The 20,926-nt window shown below is 37.8% G+C and overlaps 2 protein-coding genes across 3 annotated transcripts in view; one reads left to right on the top strand and one right to left on the bottom strand.

Moving 5' to 3' along the window:
• The window catches only part of IMMP1L (inner mitochondrial membrane peptidase subunit 1), a 59,426-nt gene extending 42,121 nt beyond the window's left edge, over nucleotides 1–17,305 (top strand). Inside the window, exon 6 of the mRNA XM_040701145.2 lies at nucleotides 17,225–17,305. Within this exon, the coding sequence (XP_040557079.1) occupies nucleotides 17,225–17,290 (66 nt within the window). The 3' untranslated portion in view covers nucleotides 17,291–17,305. The remainder of the gene's footprint in view (nucleotides 1–17,224) is intronic.
• DNAJC24 (DnaJ heat shock protein family (Hsp40) member C24) overlaps nucleotides 1–20,926 on the bottom strand; it is a 31,743-nt gene that overhangs the window by 10,177 nt on the left and 640 nt on the right. For both annotated transcript variants that reach the window (NM_001397381.1, NM_001190896.2), the window contains exon 2: nucleotides 20,686–20,825. In NM_001397381.1, coding sequence (NP_001384310.1) covers nucleotides 20,686–20,793 — 108 coding nt within the window. In that variant the 5' untranslated portion in view covers nucleotides 20,794–20,825. The remainder of the gene's footprint in view (nucleotides 1–20,685; nucleotides 20,826–20,926) is intronic.

The following is a 20,926-nucleotide window of genomic DNA, read 5'->3' as shown; positions in this document are numbered from 1 at the left end:
TTTCTGAAAGAATTTTCTCCTCCTTGGAGCTATTACTCTGTTACCATCTGATACACTTAGCCTTTCCCTCTACACTAAGAAAAATCCTCAAACTTCTGCTCTTTCACTTTTGCACCTTTTATTTTCTCTTTCATTTGAATTTGTTTTGGACCTGTTCTCACTGACTCCCTTTTCCTGCTGTCCAGCTTGTGGATCAAAATACAAGAATACTTTCCTTTGAAGCAAGAATCCATTCATGATTCAGCTACCCACACAGTCTTCTTTCACCTGTAAGGTAACAAAGGAGGTGTCCTCTTTTCCAGCCATTTTAGACCCTACTCAGGCAGATCAGAACCAACCACAGAGAACACTGCCAAACGTTCAACCAAACCACTAATATCTGCTGTTTATGCAGAGTACTCTTAATGTCCTCTGTCAATGCTTCAGACTTGAATCAAACTCTTTTGTGGCATCTTCTTCCATTCTTAGTTGCCATATTCATGCTTCCAGTTCTTTTACCTCTCCAGTTTACCCTTCAGAGGAGCTGCCTCAACACCAGCCAGGAGTTTTGTTCTGAGGAAGGTTAAATCTGATGTATGTTTCTGATCTCCTCCTCCCATTCAGCTTTATTTCTAGGTTAATCTCAGCTGTGAACACGTACAAGCTGTATGATGAAAACAGACAAGCCTGTTTTCTACTCGACTTGTCTCCTCCTACACAAACAGAACTATGGCTCATCTCTCCTTCTGTATGTCCAGTTGTAAGTTCTTACTCAAAACGTTAGTGCCTACCAACATCTCCTACAATATCTCTTCTCAAAATTTGTGCCAATTATCTTCCTGTCATTCATACTTGCCACTTGAGCACTATTTTCAGCTGTATTACTGCACTTAGGCTATATTTATCTTTCTTGCTATGTATGCATAGTTTTTTTGAAGGAACAATATTTCCATAAATATAGCTTTTTGCTGATCATTCATGTGTTTACTTTTGGACAGTTTTCTTTCTGAACCCGGCAATAACTTTTACTAACATGTTACTACTTAATAGAACTTTATAAAAACAAATCAGGATGTCTTCCTGAGACTGACGGAGGAGGGAGAAAGATGGAATCTAACTTTCCTTTTCAAACCACTGCTTGAAGTGGTTTGCCAGCTGATTTTTATTGCTGAAGACTATGTGAAATTGATATTGCTTTACAGTACATGATGCTTTGTAGCAATGGTGTTAAACTAATGGAAATGTATAATGTGACCTTTTAACTGTCAGAAAAACATTATACACATATACAATATTGCTTACTGCCCTGTTTAAGTGTCCCATGGTGGATAGCACTTGTGGACTCACGCTCTTTCTGTAAGGGTTCAGTTTTTTTGATTTGTTTCCTTAGTTTTTAAAACTGCTGAGAACAATTGAAAGAACATCGACTTCAAAGTCAGCTCATATGAAAACCACACACATTAAACATCATCTGTTGAAGATTCAGTCAAATTTCTGGTGCGGCAGAGAAACAGAAAAGCAGCCTAACACAAATTTAGCCTCGTGTAATTCCAGTACCATTAGTTTACCTTTCTAATACAGCTACATGGTGTTACTGAACTGTCTTATTGTTAATATACATCAAATTGTACATTCCTGCAGTTTGGGTGCAGTGAGTAATTTCCCCTGGCAAATGACTCTGAAACAGATATAGTTCAGCTCGTAGTTTAGATCTAAATATCCAAATGTTTAGATTTAGTTCATGGAAGATCTTAGTAATTTTATTTAATTATGATCATCTACTGCCTTCAATATCTATCACAGAATAAAAACAAAGCTTTTTTTTTTTTTTTCTCAGCAGGGTTAATACTGTTTTGTTTACAAAATAATTAATTTGTAGACTGTCTCCAAAAATTACTCCATCAATCATATATTGATATGGGCTTGTAAACTACTTGTCTACTAACTTCTTATTGATTCTTGCAGCTGATAAGTGCATTGCCTTACATTATTAGCCAGTGTCTTCAGATCAGTAGTTGCAACATTTGCTTTTGCATTACAGTAATCATAAACAAGTTAAACAATTCCCAAACATGCATGGTTTTCACCCACATCATTTATAGAAAGAACCCAAAACATGCTATATATAGCACAGTCAACTGCTACAGTCTTTATTTCTGCCTACTTTATACTCTGTGAAGTTTGGTCCATTTTGCACTTTAAGAGTTGAAAAATTAATCCCTGAACCACATGGAAGTTAATGAAGACCACCTGGTCAATAACTGTAATGACACTGTATCTGAATAACCATATGAACAGAGCTTTAGAACTCTCATTACACGAGATGGGAAACTAAGATAGTGGCTGAGTTTTGGTTGTGCAAATCAAGCAACACAGGTGACACACAAAGGTCCCTATCCTCCTAGCACTTGTACAAGTTACTTAACTTCATGTAATAAAAGTAATGGGATTGATTGATTTTAATCAAATTCAAATTAGCAAGCAGAAAATTTTTAGTTAAATCAATTTAATGTACATTCCTTATTGGTGCTAATGAACTTACTCTTCAAAAGAAATTTACAGTGCCCAGGGAGAAGCAGCTTAACACGATGATTTACTGGGAGGGATGAAGCACACAGCCATAGGTTTTATGCTAGACTGTAGTCTCTTGCTAAACTATGGAATACATGATAACTACACTGCAAAATATAGTCAAACTTTCATTCATAAGTACCTTTCTATATGACAAATTAAAAGGGTGATGTTCAGAAAAGGTTAAAAATTACTATTTCTTCACATTTGTTACTTACTACATTACCATGATTACTTTGTCCAAAAAGGATATTCATTTTAAAGTTCAAAGATGCACCACATCCCCAGTTCCATACATCAAAACAGAAGGCTTTATCTTCTACTATTACTACTATCAGATTTTTATTTAAATTATGGAAAAGTGCTTTAATTTGTTACTATGTATTTAATAGATAACTAAGAACTTTTACTTTGCTCAGTTAAATTGGTATGTCTTAAATTCATGCTTTATTTTGGTAGGGATGTGTATCTATATTTATAGATACAAGGCTAGAGATTTGCCTGAAGTTCTTAAGTGAATAAAGTCAAAAGATTTTAAAGAGATTACTTACATGAATTCAAATGCCCAGGCAATTTTGCAGGAACTACATCTAATGACTAAATATGGGTCAGTGATGGAGTATTAACATCTAAAGTTAACGTGGTATCTCTTAGCATCCTTCTCCCATTTTTCCCATCTTAGACATACAGTAGTAGCTATGACAAATTTACAGCCTGACAGTATTTGTTCAACATAATGCACCCAGAAATAAGAGGTCTAGCAAAGTATGAATTGTTTGGTTTTGTTGCGGTGGGTATTCTCTCTCTTTTTATTACCATAAATGTAACAGAAAGCCACAGTGTACATGACACACAGTACAACTACAGTATTTCCTGGAACATGGAAAAAGATCTGCATTTGTATAAAAAAATAAGCAGTGGTCAAAGTCAAGTGATAACGATCAGGAGGAGCTCAACCCAAACTTTACAGATGGAGCATTGCTTGGTATCTGGTGAAGCTACCATTTTTTGTGAATGACAGAATTGAATTAAAATTGCAAACAGAAGAGGTAATAGTTGAGAAATGCATGTAAAGAGCTGGCTGGATTAACTATGCAAGAGTGAAAGTCATCGTGGATTAGCGCTGGGTTCGATGAGATAACAGTAGTACACACCATCTATGTCCATTCCAATGATGGGAGAGTTAAATGAATATAAGTGGACACAGCAGTTGGATGTTACATTGCTCAGATAAAAAAAATGCCATTATTTTCAAATTCCAGATCCACAGATTGGAATCCAACAGAACAAGATTTTGACTACTAACTGGAATTGTAAAGATTACCAAACCTTTTTAAAATCTCATCATCAGTATTTGGAAGGAGGAAGTGGAGGGGGGGAGGAGGGAAGGGAATGGGAGGATGATCAATCTATATATCAGCCAATATATTCAAATTTCAGAGTCCGAACTCTCTCTCAATGTCAATATGACTATTTATTTAGTTAATATCAGACTTTTTTTTTTTTATTCCACAGAATAAACCCTAAAATTTTAAAGGTAATATGTATAAACATAATAGAAAGCCTAACACGAACTGTCTCGTTCTGTTCCAAGTTCAGCAACAATCAGGAGTGTTGCACTAAAAGCCAAAATACAGAAATAATTACTAGTATGTACACCTCTTGCAATACAGCAAAGTGCAAGAATTTCAACAGAAGAACAATGTGCACGAGATAACATGAACATATCAAAATTGCCAACTAAGTTTAAAAAATTTTCTCATACACTCTTTATGCATTATTAACTGTGACTGTTGTTATCTACAGGTTAAGCTAACGAGGTCAGGACACAAACTGTCAGTGCTCCCATCTGACAGAAGTATTCATAGGTCCATGTAAATTTGTCTGTAGACTACAGAGCTCATCATAACACTTCACATTATGCTAAAAGAAAGCTGCAAGACAGTCAACATTACATAGGACAGATCTGTTTAATATTCTTAATCTCACACTGTAGTCTGTAAATTCTTGCTACATTTCTGTGTCTTAAGAAAAAAATAGAGTACATTTAATGGCAGATTGTTCTTAAGAGGAAAGTCTTCTGCTCCTGCTTACAATGTATGTAGTAAATACCAGTTTTTGTACTGAGACTTGCCAATAAATCTCGCCCCCAACATAGAGTGTCTGTTCATACTCAGATTTTGGCTGCTCTGCCACAAATGCCAACAAAGGGACCAATTAATGAAAACTTTCTTGATACATTCCCAGTGGATGAATGTCCGCCTTGCAGAAGGTACTCTGACAACATTCATCTCACACAGGCCAAATGGCTGCTCTGTGGTAGCAATTAAGACACCACCAGCCTTGGCTAGATTTAAACCAACAACCAAATCTGTGTAGATCTGACCAAATGCTCACAGAAATCAAGAGGTTTTAACTTTTAAGGAAGTGCTGGACTGTGTGATACAACTGCATCCATTTCTCAAACTATTTACAGACTGTGTGGACAGACTTCTTAGAAAGAATTCACAGTTCTTAAAACAAGATTCCTTAATCTGGCCACATGACCACAGTGCTTAGGCCACATCTATAAACATATAAGAAATCAACAACTCTTCTAAATCACGTCAGGAATCAAATAATACAGCAGGCTGACATCCTGTAGATGGGTATTCGACTTGTCATTTTTTCTTTTCACAAAAAGTCAGTGTTCAATCTTGATATGATTCCCACAGCTTTGGAATCAAGTTTGGACAATTAAGCTCGGTGCAGCATCTCTCTTTCTGCAATTTGATTTGGAAACTGGAAGAGTTTTGTTGCTGCTAATACTTCATTCAGACGAGCCTATCTGAAAGTCTCTTACCATGAAGTGTGAACATAAGAGATTAATGTGATAGCTAGTGGAAAAATCTTGCTTGTGTGGCAAGGTCACACTGACTTCAGGTTTTTGACAAAGGGTACCTTACTTAAGATGTTTGTTAGGCAGTTTGAAGTGTGGCTGGTCAAAGCCCCAGACCTCGAGAGAGTGGTTCCTCTCCTTCACCCCACTCCCCAGCAAAGCTGCAAATTTCCAGTTCCATACTGTGTCATCACAAGGCTCATCAGAATATTTCTGATTAAATTATACCATACATTTTGAAAGTTCCAGAGCAATTTACAGAGCACCAAAATATAAAGCTGGACACAGCACAAAAAAAAAAAAAAAAAGGAAACATATTAATGCAACTGAAACATGCCAGGAACTACATAATACGTTCAAAGTTCACACTTCTGTTACTTTTACATACATTGCCACACTGAATAGATCAAGCCACAAATCCTTATCAGCACATAATAGAACTAACATGTGTATTCAGTATCACCTACACTGTATGTGAGCAATCAAGAACACTAACTCCAAACAATCTCCAAACTCTGGTTATAGGCATGACATAGTGACTAGAAAGGATGCACGCTGGCCTTTAAGACTGAACTCTTGTGGAATTCAAACTCCAATGGATTCAAGTCAGAGCACAGTAAGATTTAACGATGCAGAGGTTTATTAAATTGGAATTTGAAATTGTGAGTAACTAAGTTTAAGAAAAACACACGTCTCAGCCACCTGTGTTGAGCAAGAAAAAACGTAGCATACACGCAGCCCTCACCCTGTGGCACTCACTGAAAGGTCACAGAAAGAAGCCATTTTGGAACTTCACTGTCTGAAACCATTAAATTGGGTCACGATTAAAGAACACTTCCATATTTTGCAAAGATTTAAGTGATTTATTCAAAAAATTATTCTAAAACAGGAATTGGCTTATTTCAGTAGAACAGAGAAACTTAAGCTGGAGGGAAAAATGAATTAATTTTGAAAAGATGGTTTAAACGTGTAGATATTAAACTTTCCTCCTATCACAACAGGAGAGAGAATTTCTGAATGAACAGTAGGAATTAATTATTGATATATTTATAAACAAGAACAGAAGAAACTTACTCCCAATAGCCAAGTAAGTCTGGCCGTGATGGAAAGGCACTTTGAGTCTTTCAAGAGAAAACCACTTAATTTTCAACTAAAGAACTATTTCAAACACATACTAGAAAAGCAGGGTAGAGCCTTAAAGCCTTGAGGTGCTACCTGCTTTTAAAGTAATTTCACTTGCCACTGTATCACGTGAGCCATCAGGCACTGCTCCAAAAAGCAGGAAGGAAAACTGCACGCTTTTATTTTAAATATTCATTTCATCTAGTCCCATAATTTGCAGTTCACCTCTTAAATTAAAAAAAAAAGACCTAAGCAAATGAAAGGCTCCATGATTTTTAAGAAGCCATATGCAAAACAAAGGCTTGATACTTTGAATTGCTATGGTGTGTCAAGCACTCACCCTTCCCCAAGATACCAGTGAAAAGTGAAAGTTTTCATCAGAAAAACAGAAAATTGGGAAATTTCCCTCACTGGAACTATGCTCAAACATTCTTTTAGTTTTTCTACAGGTTTATTTTGCATATAAAGGTCCCATATAGCAGTCATCCTGAAGCGCTGTGCTCTGTGGCCTATATGGTTCATCAGGTACTAATTAGATAGCATGTTCTGTCAACACATTCTTGCTCTTCTTCTATTAATTGATCACCCTGCCAAATTAATACAACGCAACACCCCTTCCAAACTCCTTGAGCTTCTTTACTTGTGGAAAAGAAGGATAAGGAGAAGGGAAAAAAACACCTCTAAAAGGTCACAAGGTAACTGTATTTCTGCAGGATCTGGAGTGACAATAAAAACACTGTGATGAAAAGTTAATTATGGTCCTACCAACATTTTCTTCAACCTCTTAAAAAATAAATGAAAAACACAACTATAAAATAACGTACTTCATCTAACAGGTTATATTAACCTCAGAAATGGCTCCAACGTATGAAAAGATAAAGACTGCAAAAATAAATACGCACGGCCATTAATGGCATACACCTAATCAGATCATTTGCAGTAAATACTGTCTACTACAAAAAAAGTAAGGAATACTATGCGGAAACTAGAGTAAGCTGACCTCACCTATGTATCTCAGAGCCCAAACAACAGCTGCCCTTACAGCCCCATAAAGTCAGAATATCAAATGGTATTTTATAAAAAAAACTGCAAGAAATAATATGCCTGTATTCTCCACTTATTAGACTGCAATAAAAACTGCAGGAGGTAAAAAACAAACGGCAAAGCAGTTGCCAAATACAACACACTACTGCCACCTAATGCTTACTAGAAGGTTACACCAAAAACATTTCATTGTCTCTGCATTACAGTAGCATTATGAAAAATGGAGACGAAAGAAAACAAAGTTTACAATCATTTGTAAGTACATTCTTCCCAGTTCTTCCCCTACAGGCTTTGTAATTGAACTGATGTGATCATATCCTCTCTTGTATACAAAGACTAACATGCAAGGTGAATGTTAAGTGGGCTAAATATGAGGTTCAAATGTTTTATCTGTAAAAATACCAGGGATGTAATACATTTATTTAATTAGCATACCCACATAAAGAAGTACAAGTGCATTCACTTGATCAGAGTCCACACTTGTTTATATACACGTAAGCTGTTGGTAACTGAGAAGATAGTAGCACAATTCAGCCTTGAAAAGCTTCAACCAGCAAGTATTTGGAAAGGAAAAAAGAGAGGTGTGGTCTCATGCTAAAACAGCACAAAACAAAATTACATTGAAAGTACTTTTCTTATTTGAGTGATTTTGCAACAAAACACTCTCTCTGAAACGTGAAACTTGTTCACTTCAATGAAAAGAACGATTCCAGGTCTTAAACTTGCTTTCCTAGCCCACAATCAATCTTTTCATCATGTTCACTCAATTGGCAGAAGTTAGCAGGGAACATGGAAGGAGCCTGTTTTTTCCACTTGTAAAGAAGAGAAACAAAGTGAAGCGTTCCTTGTGACATTCAATCTTTTCATACAGAAGTGGATTAAAATTCCCCCAAAGGATGTCTACCCAAAGACAGCTTGACAAAAGAGCAAGGAATTTATTTTCTTGATTCATTAATCCAATCCATCTCCTCTTCCTTTTTCTTCCACCCAAAACAAACAAACTTTTAGCTTTTTCACAACTTTAGCCTTTTCCTACCTGATCTGGTTATTGATTTGCTCTGCTGCTTCCAGCCTCCACTGTCCACTCCAGGATGATTCTTTCTCATAGGGATTTTCTCCTTATGCCTTACCTGTTCTACTGTAGTTTTCTAGTATTGCTCAACTAGAGCATCAACCAGAAGGTGAAAATTGTATCCATTCTTCTCTTTTCTTCCTCCTACAGTCTGCTATAATCCAAAATTGTTAGGCAACTATCCATCTGAGCTCCCTACCTAATATTCAACTGCTGTTATGTTTTGCAAGCATAATCCATCTTTACAACACTTTCTGAACACCGATAACCACTTCTGTATGCAGCATCCAGCACAACAGACCTCAAAGTTCATGTAGGTTAAATAAGAACCATCAGAATAGAAATATTTCAGACATTATTGCTGCTGTAGCTGTTGCTACAAGGAGATATTTGCTGTGACTCAAGGCATTTCTGGAAAATAATCATCAGTAGAACACAAGGAAGGAAAAAGAGAGCTTTCTGTAAGATTTTAATTATTTATTACCCAGTGACTACTTTAAACGAAAACACCCACAAATATCCCAACTAAGTTCATTTTAAAAATAAAGAGAATTTTAAAAGCTATTATTAAACGTACACAGCAGTACGGAACAGTTATGCAGACCACAGAACTGACATACAGCACAGTAAAAACTCAGTTTTATACAATCAATTCACTGCTGCCAATTCTTGAAAATTACTGAGTCCCCAACAGTACAATTAAAAACATAAAATAAAATCTTAGAATAAATTACGCTGTCCTAGTCTCATTAATTTGCCTTTTTTTTTTTCTTTTAAGGCTAATCCACATTTTCTGCTTAAAATGCTCTTAAGCATACATTAAACTTCAGCTACCCTCTCTCTGATTAGCCAAGAAATTCACCACTACATCTTTCACATTTAAATTACACAGGTTGACAACCACAATTTCTGACGAAGGTGCTGAATGGTACTATTATACACTTGAAAATCTTTATTTTGTCAAGTTAGGCAGGAACCTGAGCTGAGAGACATCAGAAAGATGTGAAAATGTGTTTTTTCTCCTCTACACTTAGTGTTTGCAGCCAAAATCCCCATCTTTTCCACGCTTGGCTTTTGCATTTAGCTGCAATAGTAGCAGAATTGGCAATGTGATTTTCACTATATTTTATAGACGTAAATTTCAACTTCCATGGAAACAGTCATTTTCAATTCAATGCTTCTTGCAAAGTCCTGTGACTGCAGAGCTAGTCTCACACTATGGAGCTGCTCATCACCAATTACTAAAATGTAGAGATTCTATAATGTATAACAGAAATCCTTTTATAATGCAACTGCTTTTATTGTCCTGCAGGATCACAATACTACTGTTACTACTGTTATGAACTTACACTCTTAAGTGTTCTTAAGAAAGAAAATAGAGATTCACTGTAAGTAAAGCTAACAGTCTGTGAGTCTTCTACTTTAAAACATTCCAGCTCCCCCTGGAAAATCACCTAACTTCAGATTCTTGTTTAGAAACTTTCTCATGACAAGAAAAATAACATACTGCATTGGCAAGGGAAATGGAGCATAGTTCTGCTGCAGCAGTAACTAGCTTGTCTCAGAAAAACCTAAAAAATAAACTCTTAGTCCTTTCAGCCCTGCTATTTCTCCATCTTGGAAAAAATATAACCCCATTAGCCCGAGAAGAGTCCAACAAAACAGCGTGTAATTACCTCACATCACTTTCTTATCAACTACTCACATTGCTCATATTTCAGCTCTAGAACAAAGTTGACATTAGAAATGATATGCAAAATCAACAGTTTTTATTGAGGAAAAAAACCCCACAACTGCTACTGTATAAACAGAAACAATGATTAACTTTCTTAATGAAAGTATAAAAAAAGAAGAAAGAAAACAGAAGCAATAGCTACCAGAAAGCAGGACGTTAGACTAAACAGCTTCTCTTTCCCTTTTTTCTGCTACCACAGCTCCTTACTTTGCTGTGAAGTGCCACCCAAGAGCCTCACAAGCCACTTAAAACACTTTTGGGAACTATACTACAACACAGGAGAAAGTAAGGCAATAAAATAAGCAAAAAATAGTAAGGGAAGGGAAGAAACAAAACATTTTAAAACTTTCAGGAGTATAAAGGTAAAGATACAAAAGGAATTTTAGAAGTTCTTTATAAAATTTCTGACCCTTTTTGCTCACAATTTACACTACTGAATGTCAGATTAAGTAACAGTTGTTGTAAGTTAACATGGCTCTAATCAAACGGTAATGCCAGTTACACAAAAGTTCAGAAAACTAGTTTGGACAAATATGTTTCTCATATGAAGCAAAAGGAAAATCTTGTATTATAAAAATTAGAGCTGCTTAAAACACTGAAAAAAACGGGCAGGAACTTCTCCAGGTGACAGGCACTGGTAGTGGATGAAGGAAAGCCCACAGGATGCTATTTCGTGGCTAAGTACTGTCTGGCAGAAGGGCAGAGACAGACAGGTAGTGTCTTCAGCTGACACAGTTACTTGCAAGATGAAGACTTTGCTACAGCCTAGGAAGCCAACAAACTTTCATACCTGGCAACTGCTTAAAAACTGCTGAGCACAAAGCAGCTTGTGAATTTGTTCCACTCTCTGACGACAGCTAGACAGTAGCCATCAGTAAGCCAGTACTCCAAATCAAAGAGTACCACTAATTTTCAAATTCATTTGGAATGCCTCAACAGACAGACACATAGAAGAGGTCAGATTTAAATATTATGCTTATCACATGGATTCCAAAATAATTTAAGTCTCTACAGCACTTCAGTTTCAGAAGTCACTGTGGAAATTGAAGCTTGACAAACAAATGACTAGCTTATATATTAGTGGACATAATTGCAACATTTGCATAACACTTCTAAAGTTTTTGTTTAAATATTTATTTCGGCTTTCCCTATCACTGGTATTTGAAGCCATCTATGATCTCAAAATGACAGGTTAGGCACCAATCAAATTACAACTTTTAAAACAGACATGAAAAGCTAAACATTAACAGAATTAGAAAATATCCGTATGAAACATCCATGAAGATACATCCTACTTTTTTAGGAGACAGCTTAACCTGAAAGATACCATTAATAAACAACATCCAAGTGATGTTGTTTATTTCATATCTTAGTCAACACTGAAGATGTCTAAAACTTCACGAGAAGTCTCAATACTTAAAATCAGAGGCCATGAAGTATGCTATGCTTATCCCTGAAGACACGAACACTCCATTATTTCACAGATATCACTGCAACATAAAGATTCAGCTTTCAGTTATTTGAAAATGTTATGGCCATGGTGATCAAACAATTCCAGACTATCCAAAAAGCCACATAAAATCTAGCTTGGATTGGATTTACTCTCACCGAGTGCTTTCTTCAAGTTACTGTATCTGGAATGTTTAACAGTTTGGTGTTAATTTAACTTATAAGTTGATGTTAGTAAAGATTGGAAAATTTCTTCATTTGTAATAAGGAAATGGTTTTTACAGCGTATCCTCATAACTACTGAAATGACATTTTGCAGATGACTCAAGGGAATCACTCCACAGAATTTACTATTGATCTTTTTACCATTTCTATTTAATAAGCTATACAGTCTTAGTCTTTACAGAATTCCCACATTTTATGAAAGAATAGTCAGAGGTGTAGATGAAAAGGTAAAATCATTATCCAGAATAGATCAGCAACTGTAAAGGAATAATCCAAGGTTTGCTTCGCTTGAGTTTCAATAAGGAATAGATACACTGAGAGAATAGTACCAAACCCGCATTTTGCATTGCTTTTCTGTAGTAGTAGGAATTACTACTGGATTGCTGGCAAGAAGATGGCTGCCTCTTGAAAGAAGAGTTCTTGATCAGCCTCTCCTCAAAACACCTACCTAGATAATGTTTCACTTAATGTCAAGAAAAGAAAAAAAAACATAGCTAAGATCCTGCTCAGGCTTGTTCATCTTTAGCTTCTTTGACAATGGGCATTTTTAGGTCAAAAATAAGCAACATAGACTCTGAATTTTTTTGTTAATGAGAATTTACTGGCAGAAATAATAAAGGGTAGGTTTTTAAAATATCTCACTATTGATTTTTCAGCTTTGAAATGATACTTCAACATAGTGAAAAGTAAAAGATTGGGGTAAAATATCCAAATGAGCGACAAGACTATAGAAAAAAAGCTTGACTTGGACTTTCCTACTATAATAACATAAGCTATCTAAAAAGTGTCCTAAAGACAGCCCTTTACGTATAGAATTCACTTCTGTAGCAAATCAGTTCAAGTAAACTCATGTCTGCTGACCATTTGGGCTGAATGGGAGGCAAGAAAGTAGCCGTGATCAACTGAGGTAAGGAGACAAAACAGGAAGGATGGGGCAGCTAACACATTCAGAGCACACTTAGAATAGTTCACTTGGAAGAGCCTTTCAAACACCACTAAGTCCAGCTGTCCGATCACTTCCAGGCTAACCAAAAATTACAGCATGTTACTGAGGGCATTATCTGAATGCCCCTTGAACATTGACAGGCACAGGGTATCAACCACCTCACTAGGAAGTCTATTCCAGTGTCTGACCACCCTCATGGTCCAGAAATGTTTCCTAACACCCAGCCTGACCCTCCCACGGCAGCTCTGCGCTGTTCCCGTCCTGCCATCAGTTCCCAGTGGCAGAGCCCAGCACTTCCCTCTGCTTCATCTCCTCAGGTTGCTGCAGGGAGCGAGGTGGTCACCTCTCAGCCTGCTCTTCTCTAGACTGGACAACTGCAGTTCCTGCCCTCACCCTGTCCTCACAGCTCACGCCTCCAGCCCTGTCACCAGCTCTGGTGCTTCCTCTGGGCACTTCAGAGGTCCTTAATCTCCTCTTTGTATTGAGGAGCCAAGGGCTGTACATAGTACTCATGATGAGGACACACCAACACTGAATACAGTGGGACAATCACCTCTTTTGACCAGGTGCCTATGCTGTGTTTAATGCATCCCAAAACGTGCTTTGCCCTCTTGGCTGCTTTTCTGACTTTAAAAGTGTTTAAAGTTAAAAGAAAAAAATAATGTGTTGCTCTTACAAATTTCCATAATAGTTATATTACATATTTGGATTCTATTTTTAATATATTGTCATGATCAACAACTTAGGAACCAAGAGCAGCCCTACAGAGAAGGACGTGGGGGTCCTGGTGGACAAGAAGCTGGACATGAGCCAGCAGTATGCGCTTGCAGCCCGGAAGGCCAACAGTGTTCTGGGCTGCATTAAAAAACAGGTGGCCAGCAGGGAGAGGGAGGTGATTGTGCCCCTCTACTCAGCTCTTGTGAGGCCCCATCTGGAGTACTGCATCCAGGCCTGGGGCCCCCAGTACAGAAAGTACATACATGGAGCTCTTAGAGTGGGTCCAGAGGAGGCCACTAAGATGATGAGAGGGCTGGAGCACCTTATAAGGAAAGGTTGAGGGAACTGGGCTTCTTTAGCTTGGAGAAGAGAAGGCTCTCGGGGGACCTCATTGTGGCCTTTCCATGCTTGAAGGGAGCATATAAACAGGAGGGGGAATGACTGTTTACATGGGTTGACAGTGCTAGGACAAGGGCAGATGGTTTTAAACTGAGACAGGGGAGGTTTAAGTTAGATATTAGGAAGAAGTTTTTCACACAGAGGGTGGTGATACACTGGAACAGGTTGCCCAAGGAGGTTGTGGATGCCCCATCCCTGAAGGCATTCAGGGCCAGGCTGGATGTGGCTCTGAGCAGCCTGGTCTGGTGGTTGGTGACCCTGCACATAGCAGGGGGGTTGAAACTAGATGATCTTTGAGGTCCTGTTGAACCCAGGCCATTCTCTGATTCTATGAAACAAATGTACAAATCAGTCAAGAGAGGTATCAAATTCCTTTAGTGAGGATAAATGACATTAAAGTAATAAAAAATGAGGCACTGCTTCACATAAGCTGCGGCATGCTGAATTCTCACCCTGAAAAATGAGTACTGCAAGCAGTACTTACCAATATTGTCACATTCCCCTGTTCCTGCTATGGTACTTCACTACATCCAATTCCCGTCTCTCTCCATCTATATCCATGACCTCTCACTGCTGCAAAGTCAGGACACCTTTCTCAGCCTTTCCCTGTAAGAGATGTGGCCAGTGTGCATCTTCCATTTGCATGCTGACCCATCAGTTGGTTAATCACTGCATTTCATTTGATTAGCCAGCTGCCCAACCAAACGTGGGCTAACAGTTTTCCTGGTCAGTATCCTAATGTGAGCAGGTGATGCCCAAGGACCAACTGCAGCCAACATTACCTCTCCCACCACTCCAACTAAGCAAGCAATAGCTTCTGCTTGGACTGCTTGGACGTGGCAGTCTGTATCTGCATACAGTGGCATCATGCATCTCCAGAATGCTTGGCTTTTAAGTACCATTGTGATACATGCAATGAATCTGGGACACCATTCAGATTAATAACAGTTCACCATTTCTGCAATGTGATCACTGACAGGGTGAAAATATCTGTTCTTCAGACTTAATACTGAATACCACTAAGACCTCTAATGTAGAAAAGAAGAAAAAAAAAAACCAACAAAAAACCATAGCTGAGTTAAACAAATGCTGTCAGATTTGAAAAAGCAGCAGGAATATTGGCATGACCATGAGCCACCCAATCAAGCTGTCTGAACTAGGTGTTTACTGAACAATGAGGCTCTGTTAAATACTTTTATAAGTTAACAACCAATTCTTCAAGTTCCAACTTGAGAAAATACCCACCTGTATTTTATTAAGGTTATAAACAGTAAATCAGATGTAAAGAACAACTGAAAATAAAACTACCCAGAGAGCCAAATAGACATTCCTTTGCAAGAAACTTTACGATCTCTAATTATTAACTTCAGTCAAGCTACAACCAGGCACACAAACAAAATGCTTGCTACAAAGCTGTTAAGAAAAAAAAAAAACAGTACATATGCTGCATAATTTTCACTATGAAAATTATTGTTATGAGACTTCTGATGAAAATGAAAACATTTTGAAGTTTGTAAGATTCAAATTCTCAACTTAAACTCAGCCTGAAAAGTTCCTCAGGAGGCGCATCGTTCCACTGAATTTAGTTTGTCATAGACTTTAAGACAGTAATAATGCAAGCAGCTTTTTGACTTTAAATATATGACATCCTCTGCCTTCCTTGTGATTGCAAAATTTAGATGTGTACATAAATCTGATAGGACACAATAGATCTTTTCTCTCCAGAGATAGCTGTCTTTCCTCTACACAAGCTCAATTCTTGAAATTATTTTGCTTCATTAAATTAAATTTCTATTAATGTCCTTTCTTATTATTGCTGCTGACAGTCGTTCTCACCTATGCTTAATGCTCTTTGTTTTAAAATTTTCTACTCCTTCAAACAGATTAAGTGATCATCTTAACACTTCCTTTGTATTTATATACACACACCACCCCTTCTGATAAACAGATAATCTTTGTAAAACTATGTGTTAAGTGGCACATTTTATTTCCTTTCCATATTAAAAATAAGAGCTTCCTGCATGCTCCCTGCTCAAATTACATGGATTTTCTTTAAGATTAGGGCATACATTGTAACAGCAGCATATAATTTTCCTGCACAATAATTTTTTTTCCAGTTGAAAGGTATCCTATAATATCATCAGCATCAACAGGAACAGACACCTGATTCTCAGTGAGACAAAGCTTCTACGTTTGGTGACTTTATTCTCTGTAAAAAGCAGCTTTCAGATGCAAAGCAGCTACAGAAAAACTTGCCAACAATCTGGCAACTCATTCCTTGACCACAAAAGGCTAGGCCAAAAGATGTAAAAAACTGTACCAGTAAGACTGTGTAATTTCTCCTTCTTACTCTGATTTTATCTTCTGCTAGTTTTATACACGCTCAGAAATGGGACGTGGGCATTGTCTCTCATAAAAACATTTACCCAATTATGAATTTTTATTGTTAAAACTACAGTATGTATAATGGATAAGAAGGTCATACATATATCACATCTCAAAAATATCAGTATGTTCTGAAGATAAAAGACTAACATTTTTATCATTAAACATAATAGTTCTCAAAATCTGTTTTGATTCATTCCAGAACACGGAATCTTTGATGCTACAAAAAGCCCCTTGAAATGAATGTAAGGCAGCCAATTACAGATTCATGGCACTGAGCTGTGCTGGTTACAAAATACACCTTTCTCACTGAATATTTTTCCGAAGTCACTGGCTGAAGCTCTGTGCTAGAGAAGACAATGAAGTATAAGCCAGCATACATGTAAGTTCCATTCCTTAAAAAAGCCTAATGACCAAATTGCTAGTGGCATATATGTCTTATGCTCAAAAGTCTGCCACCTCTGGCTGCTATTAATTGTTACAGTAAGAAGCATTAAGATGGTACAGGTACTAGACAAATGAGCATGCAAAAATTTTACAAAGTTTTAAGTTTCATGGTTGAAAGGAGACTGTGTAAATATTAACTTTTACTTAAATATTTAGATGGTGAGAAGAAATAATGTAATAACAACAAGAAAAAAATCACTATTTTTAGGCCAAACCTGTGCTGTTTTGTGTATCCAATTAATACTATCCTTACAGGCAGAACAGACATCATCCAGAGTCTGCAGTGAAATAATTTGCTTAAACATTCACTTGTCCAAATGAAGCAAGTTAGTACGGCAAACAAAAAGATGGCAGAATGGTAAGTAAATATGCTCACTCAAGAAGAGTGCATTTGCATGGTTTCATTTTTTACGATTCATTAACCATTTCCATCATCAACCCTTTAGAATTGGTAAAAACAAATTATAGTTTACAAAGTAATCGTTTTAAAGAGAATTTCCCTTACAAAATAGTTCTTGCAAGCTTGTAATTCAACATTTTTTACTTGCCTACTACTTCGTGTTGTTAAAGTCAGTCCTGAGATATAACTGCAAATATAGTTATCTTTTAGATGACATATGGCAAGATCTCCAATTCTTTGCAGCTTTGGAAATTTACATCTGCCTGTTCATTCAGGATGCTAAGTATACAATGTGTTGACAAACAGACAAAACAGCAGATGACAAAAAAACATTCAAAATGAAACACTGAAGATCATCCGAAGAAATTATAGACACTTGCCATTTTTATTTAACAGCAGAGTTATGTTTAAAAATAAATTCCACCATTTATTATGCTTGATGCTAATGAATATCTGAGATCAGAATATTCTCCACAAGAGAAGTCATATTAATTGCAATTTGCATACAAGATGTTAGTTGCTTTATAAACCTTTTGATTTTAAGATAGCTAGCACTGACCACATACATTTGTCTAGAAATCTTTAAACAGGCAGTACATGGCAGTGCTCACCATTCATCCTAGCTTTCTAAGCTGGAGTTGCTCTGCTAATTGACTACCACCACCATATACAAAAACACCTGAAGCACCTGCACATAGACTCATCCTCTGCCTCCAGCAATACTAGTACTACCTACAGCAGCAGCTTCAGAAAACCATAACTTAACATTTTGTGACTTAGAGGTCTATAACGACTAAGATCTCTTTAAGTACAAGCTTTATTTGGGGAGCAAGGGAATTACTTCATGTGAACAGGATGCAGCAGGTAAGATGAGAGGTTGTAGTGGAAATGGTAAGTCACAGCTTGAAGCAGTGACTGAGCACCTGGTGGGAAGGGAGGGCCAACCCAGGGGAGCTCAGGTGCATGCAATGCACCTGAGTGATCAGAAGGGCTGGAGCCAGGATCCATCCCTGGATGGATTCCCAGACTTCATTTTAGGGTTGGCAGTGGAAGTGAGGGTATCTCTTGCTGGAGATCCCTACCTACTGGAGGCCTTCCAAAGGTAAGGAGCTCTTTTCTTTCATTTCCACAGCCGTGGCTGCTGCATTTGGGCTCATTCTCATTTGTCGTAGCCAAAGACTTTGCCACCTCACCATTATGTAGTACTTTCCATCCCAGTATAGCATTACAGAGGTCCAATGAGTGCAACACTAATAATGGACAGGGAATAGCATCAGGATAGGACAAAAATGTAGTAACGCCTCCCTTATATACTTTCCACCCGCATTCAGAAGTCTACAGCTCATTGGTTTCTGGATCTGAGACTGTGTTTTTGTGCTAACATGCCACCACAGACTTTTCTTTCATGAGCTTCTAACATCTTCTTAAATCATGAAACACCTTGGATCAACGGTATCTGCAGCAATGACTTTCACACTGGAACCATGCACTATGTATTGTAGTCTCCTGTCATTCCTGTAGCTAGTGGCTTACGGGGTGCATAAAAGTAATTGATTACCACTGTGCCTTTGCAGACAACAGACTGTGCTAGATGCTGCATCAATAAGTATATTAAGTTTTTCTTATTTTTCTATATGTAAGAAATATAGAATATAAGAATATAAGAAAAATATAAGAACAAGAAAAGTCCGTAAGCAGCTCTACTAGAAGAGAAAGACTAATAGTGACAGACATACACTAACAACAACCGACAAGCAGCAGATCTGCCTTGGAGAAAACACCCTCAGCAACATCAGTGTGGCTTTTTAGTCAGAAAAGCAGATACATCACTGAGAGTGGAAAAAAAAAAAAAACCCTCTAGAGCTAAACAGCATAAAAAAGGGGAAAAAAATCCTAATGTTCTCTAACATTTCCCACTCTCTTTTCAGAGAGCACTGACCATTTACACCAGAAATGCACAGATTCTAAAGAAAAGCCTGCACAATAACGTAATTTTTCACCTTCTAGAACTATAGCAAGACTAGACATGCATATACTCTCTGTAGCCCTGCCAATACTAATAGTCTAGGTCACAGAATCACCCACCTAAAAGATCCCACCTAAAAATCACCCACTCACATAAAAACTGAGTTCTACTCACCTACTTTCTGCTCCAGGTTGCCATTTTGCATTATGTTTAGGAATTTAATTATCCTGGAACTTCTGCAAGTCTATCAAGTTGGCCATTTTAACCAAACAGTATCAAAGATATATGCCTTATTTTGCTCTTAAAGGTGGGCTAAATAGTCTCTTGTTTAAAAAGCCTGAATTATGTGGGGATTTAAAACAGGAACCAAGTTAACTTGAAGTAATCTCACAGAGCTCTGAGACTGCTCTATGAGACGTGAAAACCGCGAAGATGGGAAATATGAACACTGAAGTCTTAAAGCATGACTAAAAATATGACTCTACAAAAGCGCACCAGAAGCCTTCAAATAAAAACTAAATTGATTTTCACAAATTTTCATCCTATATATCCTACTACTGCAGCCTATCAGGAAGAACTTTCTTCTTATAACCAACCTGAACCTCCCTTAGTGCAACTTGAAGCCATTCCCTCTTGTCCTATTGCTGTTTACTAGAAGAGGCTGATCTCCATCATAACCACCTTCCAGGGAGGTGAAGAGAGCTGCAAGTTCCCCCCGATCCTCCTTCCAGACTGAACAGTTCTTGTTTCCTCAGCTGCTCCTCATAAGACTTGTGCTCCAGACCCCTCACATACCTGTTGCCCTTCTCTGGATGCATTCCAGGGTCTCCATGTCTTTTTTTTTTTTTTTTTTTTTTTTTTTTGGTAGTGAGAGGACCAATGCTGAACACAGTAATTGAGATGCAGCCTCACCATGGCTGAGTATGTACGGACAATCACTTCCCTGCTCCAGCTAGTAGCACTTTCTAATGTAAGCCAGGATGCCAATGGCCTTCTTGGCCACCTGGGCATACTGCTGGCTTGTGACCAACTAAGCACTGACCAACAACCCCAGATCCTTTTTCTCCACACAGCTTTCCAGCCACTCTGCCCCAGGCCTGTAGCACTGCATGAGCTTGTTGTAACCAAAGTGCAGGACCTGACATTTGGACTTGTGGAACTTGATTCTGCTAGCCTCATCCCATTCAGGTCAATCTATAGGGCCTTCCTACCCTCAGGGAGATTGAGACAATCCCCAGCTTGGCGTCATCTGAAAACTTACAGAGGGTGTGCTCAATTCCCGCATCCTAAGCTGCAGTTTTTATTAGCTTCTAAAATTTAACTCAGCACAGCTAGCAGAAGCATACTTACTAACAAAGCCAGCCTTTGGTACTTCCGCTTCAGTTCTGCCGGGCTGTCTGATGGCTGCGCACCCAGGATTTGGTACCAGTCCTTTCCTGTTATCTGCTCCAAGGCCATCTCTGGCTGGCCTTGAAGTGATTTGCTCAGCGCTGTATAAGAGAAGGCAATAATTCTAAGTACAATTTGAAAAGGGAAGTTAAGAAAAGCAAGGAGGGAGGAAATACAAGCAGCTGGTAACACAGCCTGCAGG

This window comes from Gallus gallus, chromosome 5 (assembly GCF_016699485.2).
Source record: "Gallus gallus isolate bGalGal1 chromosome 5, bGalGal1.mat.broiler.GRCg7b, whole genome shotgun sequence".
NCBI classification, from domain to species: Eukaryota; Metazoa; Chordata; class Aves; order Galliformes; family Phasianidae; genus Gallus; species Gallus gallus.
The sequence above is the reverse complement of the archived record's forward strand: the minus strand, read 5'-3'. Positions and strand labels throughout refer to the sequence as shown.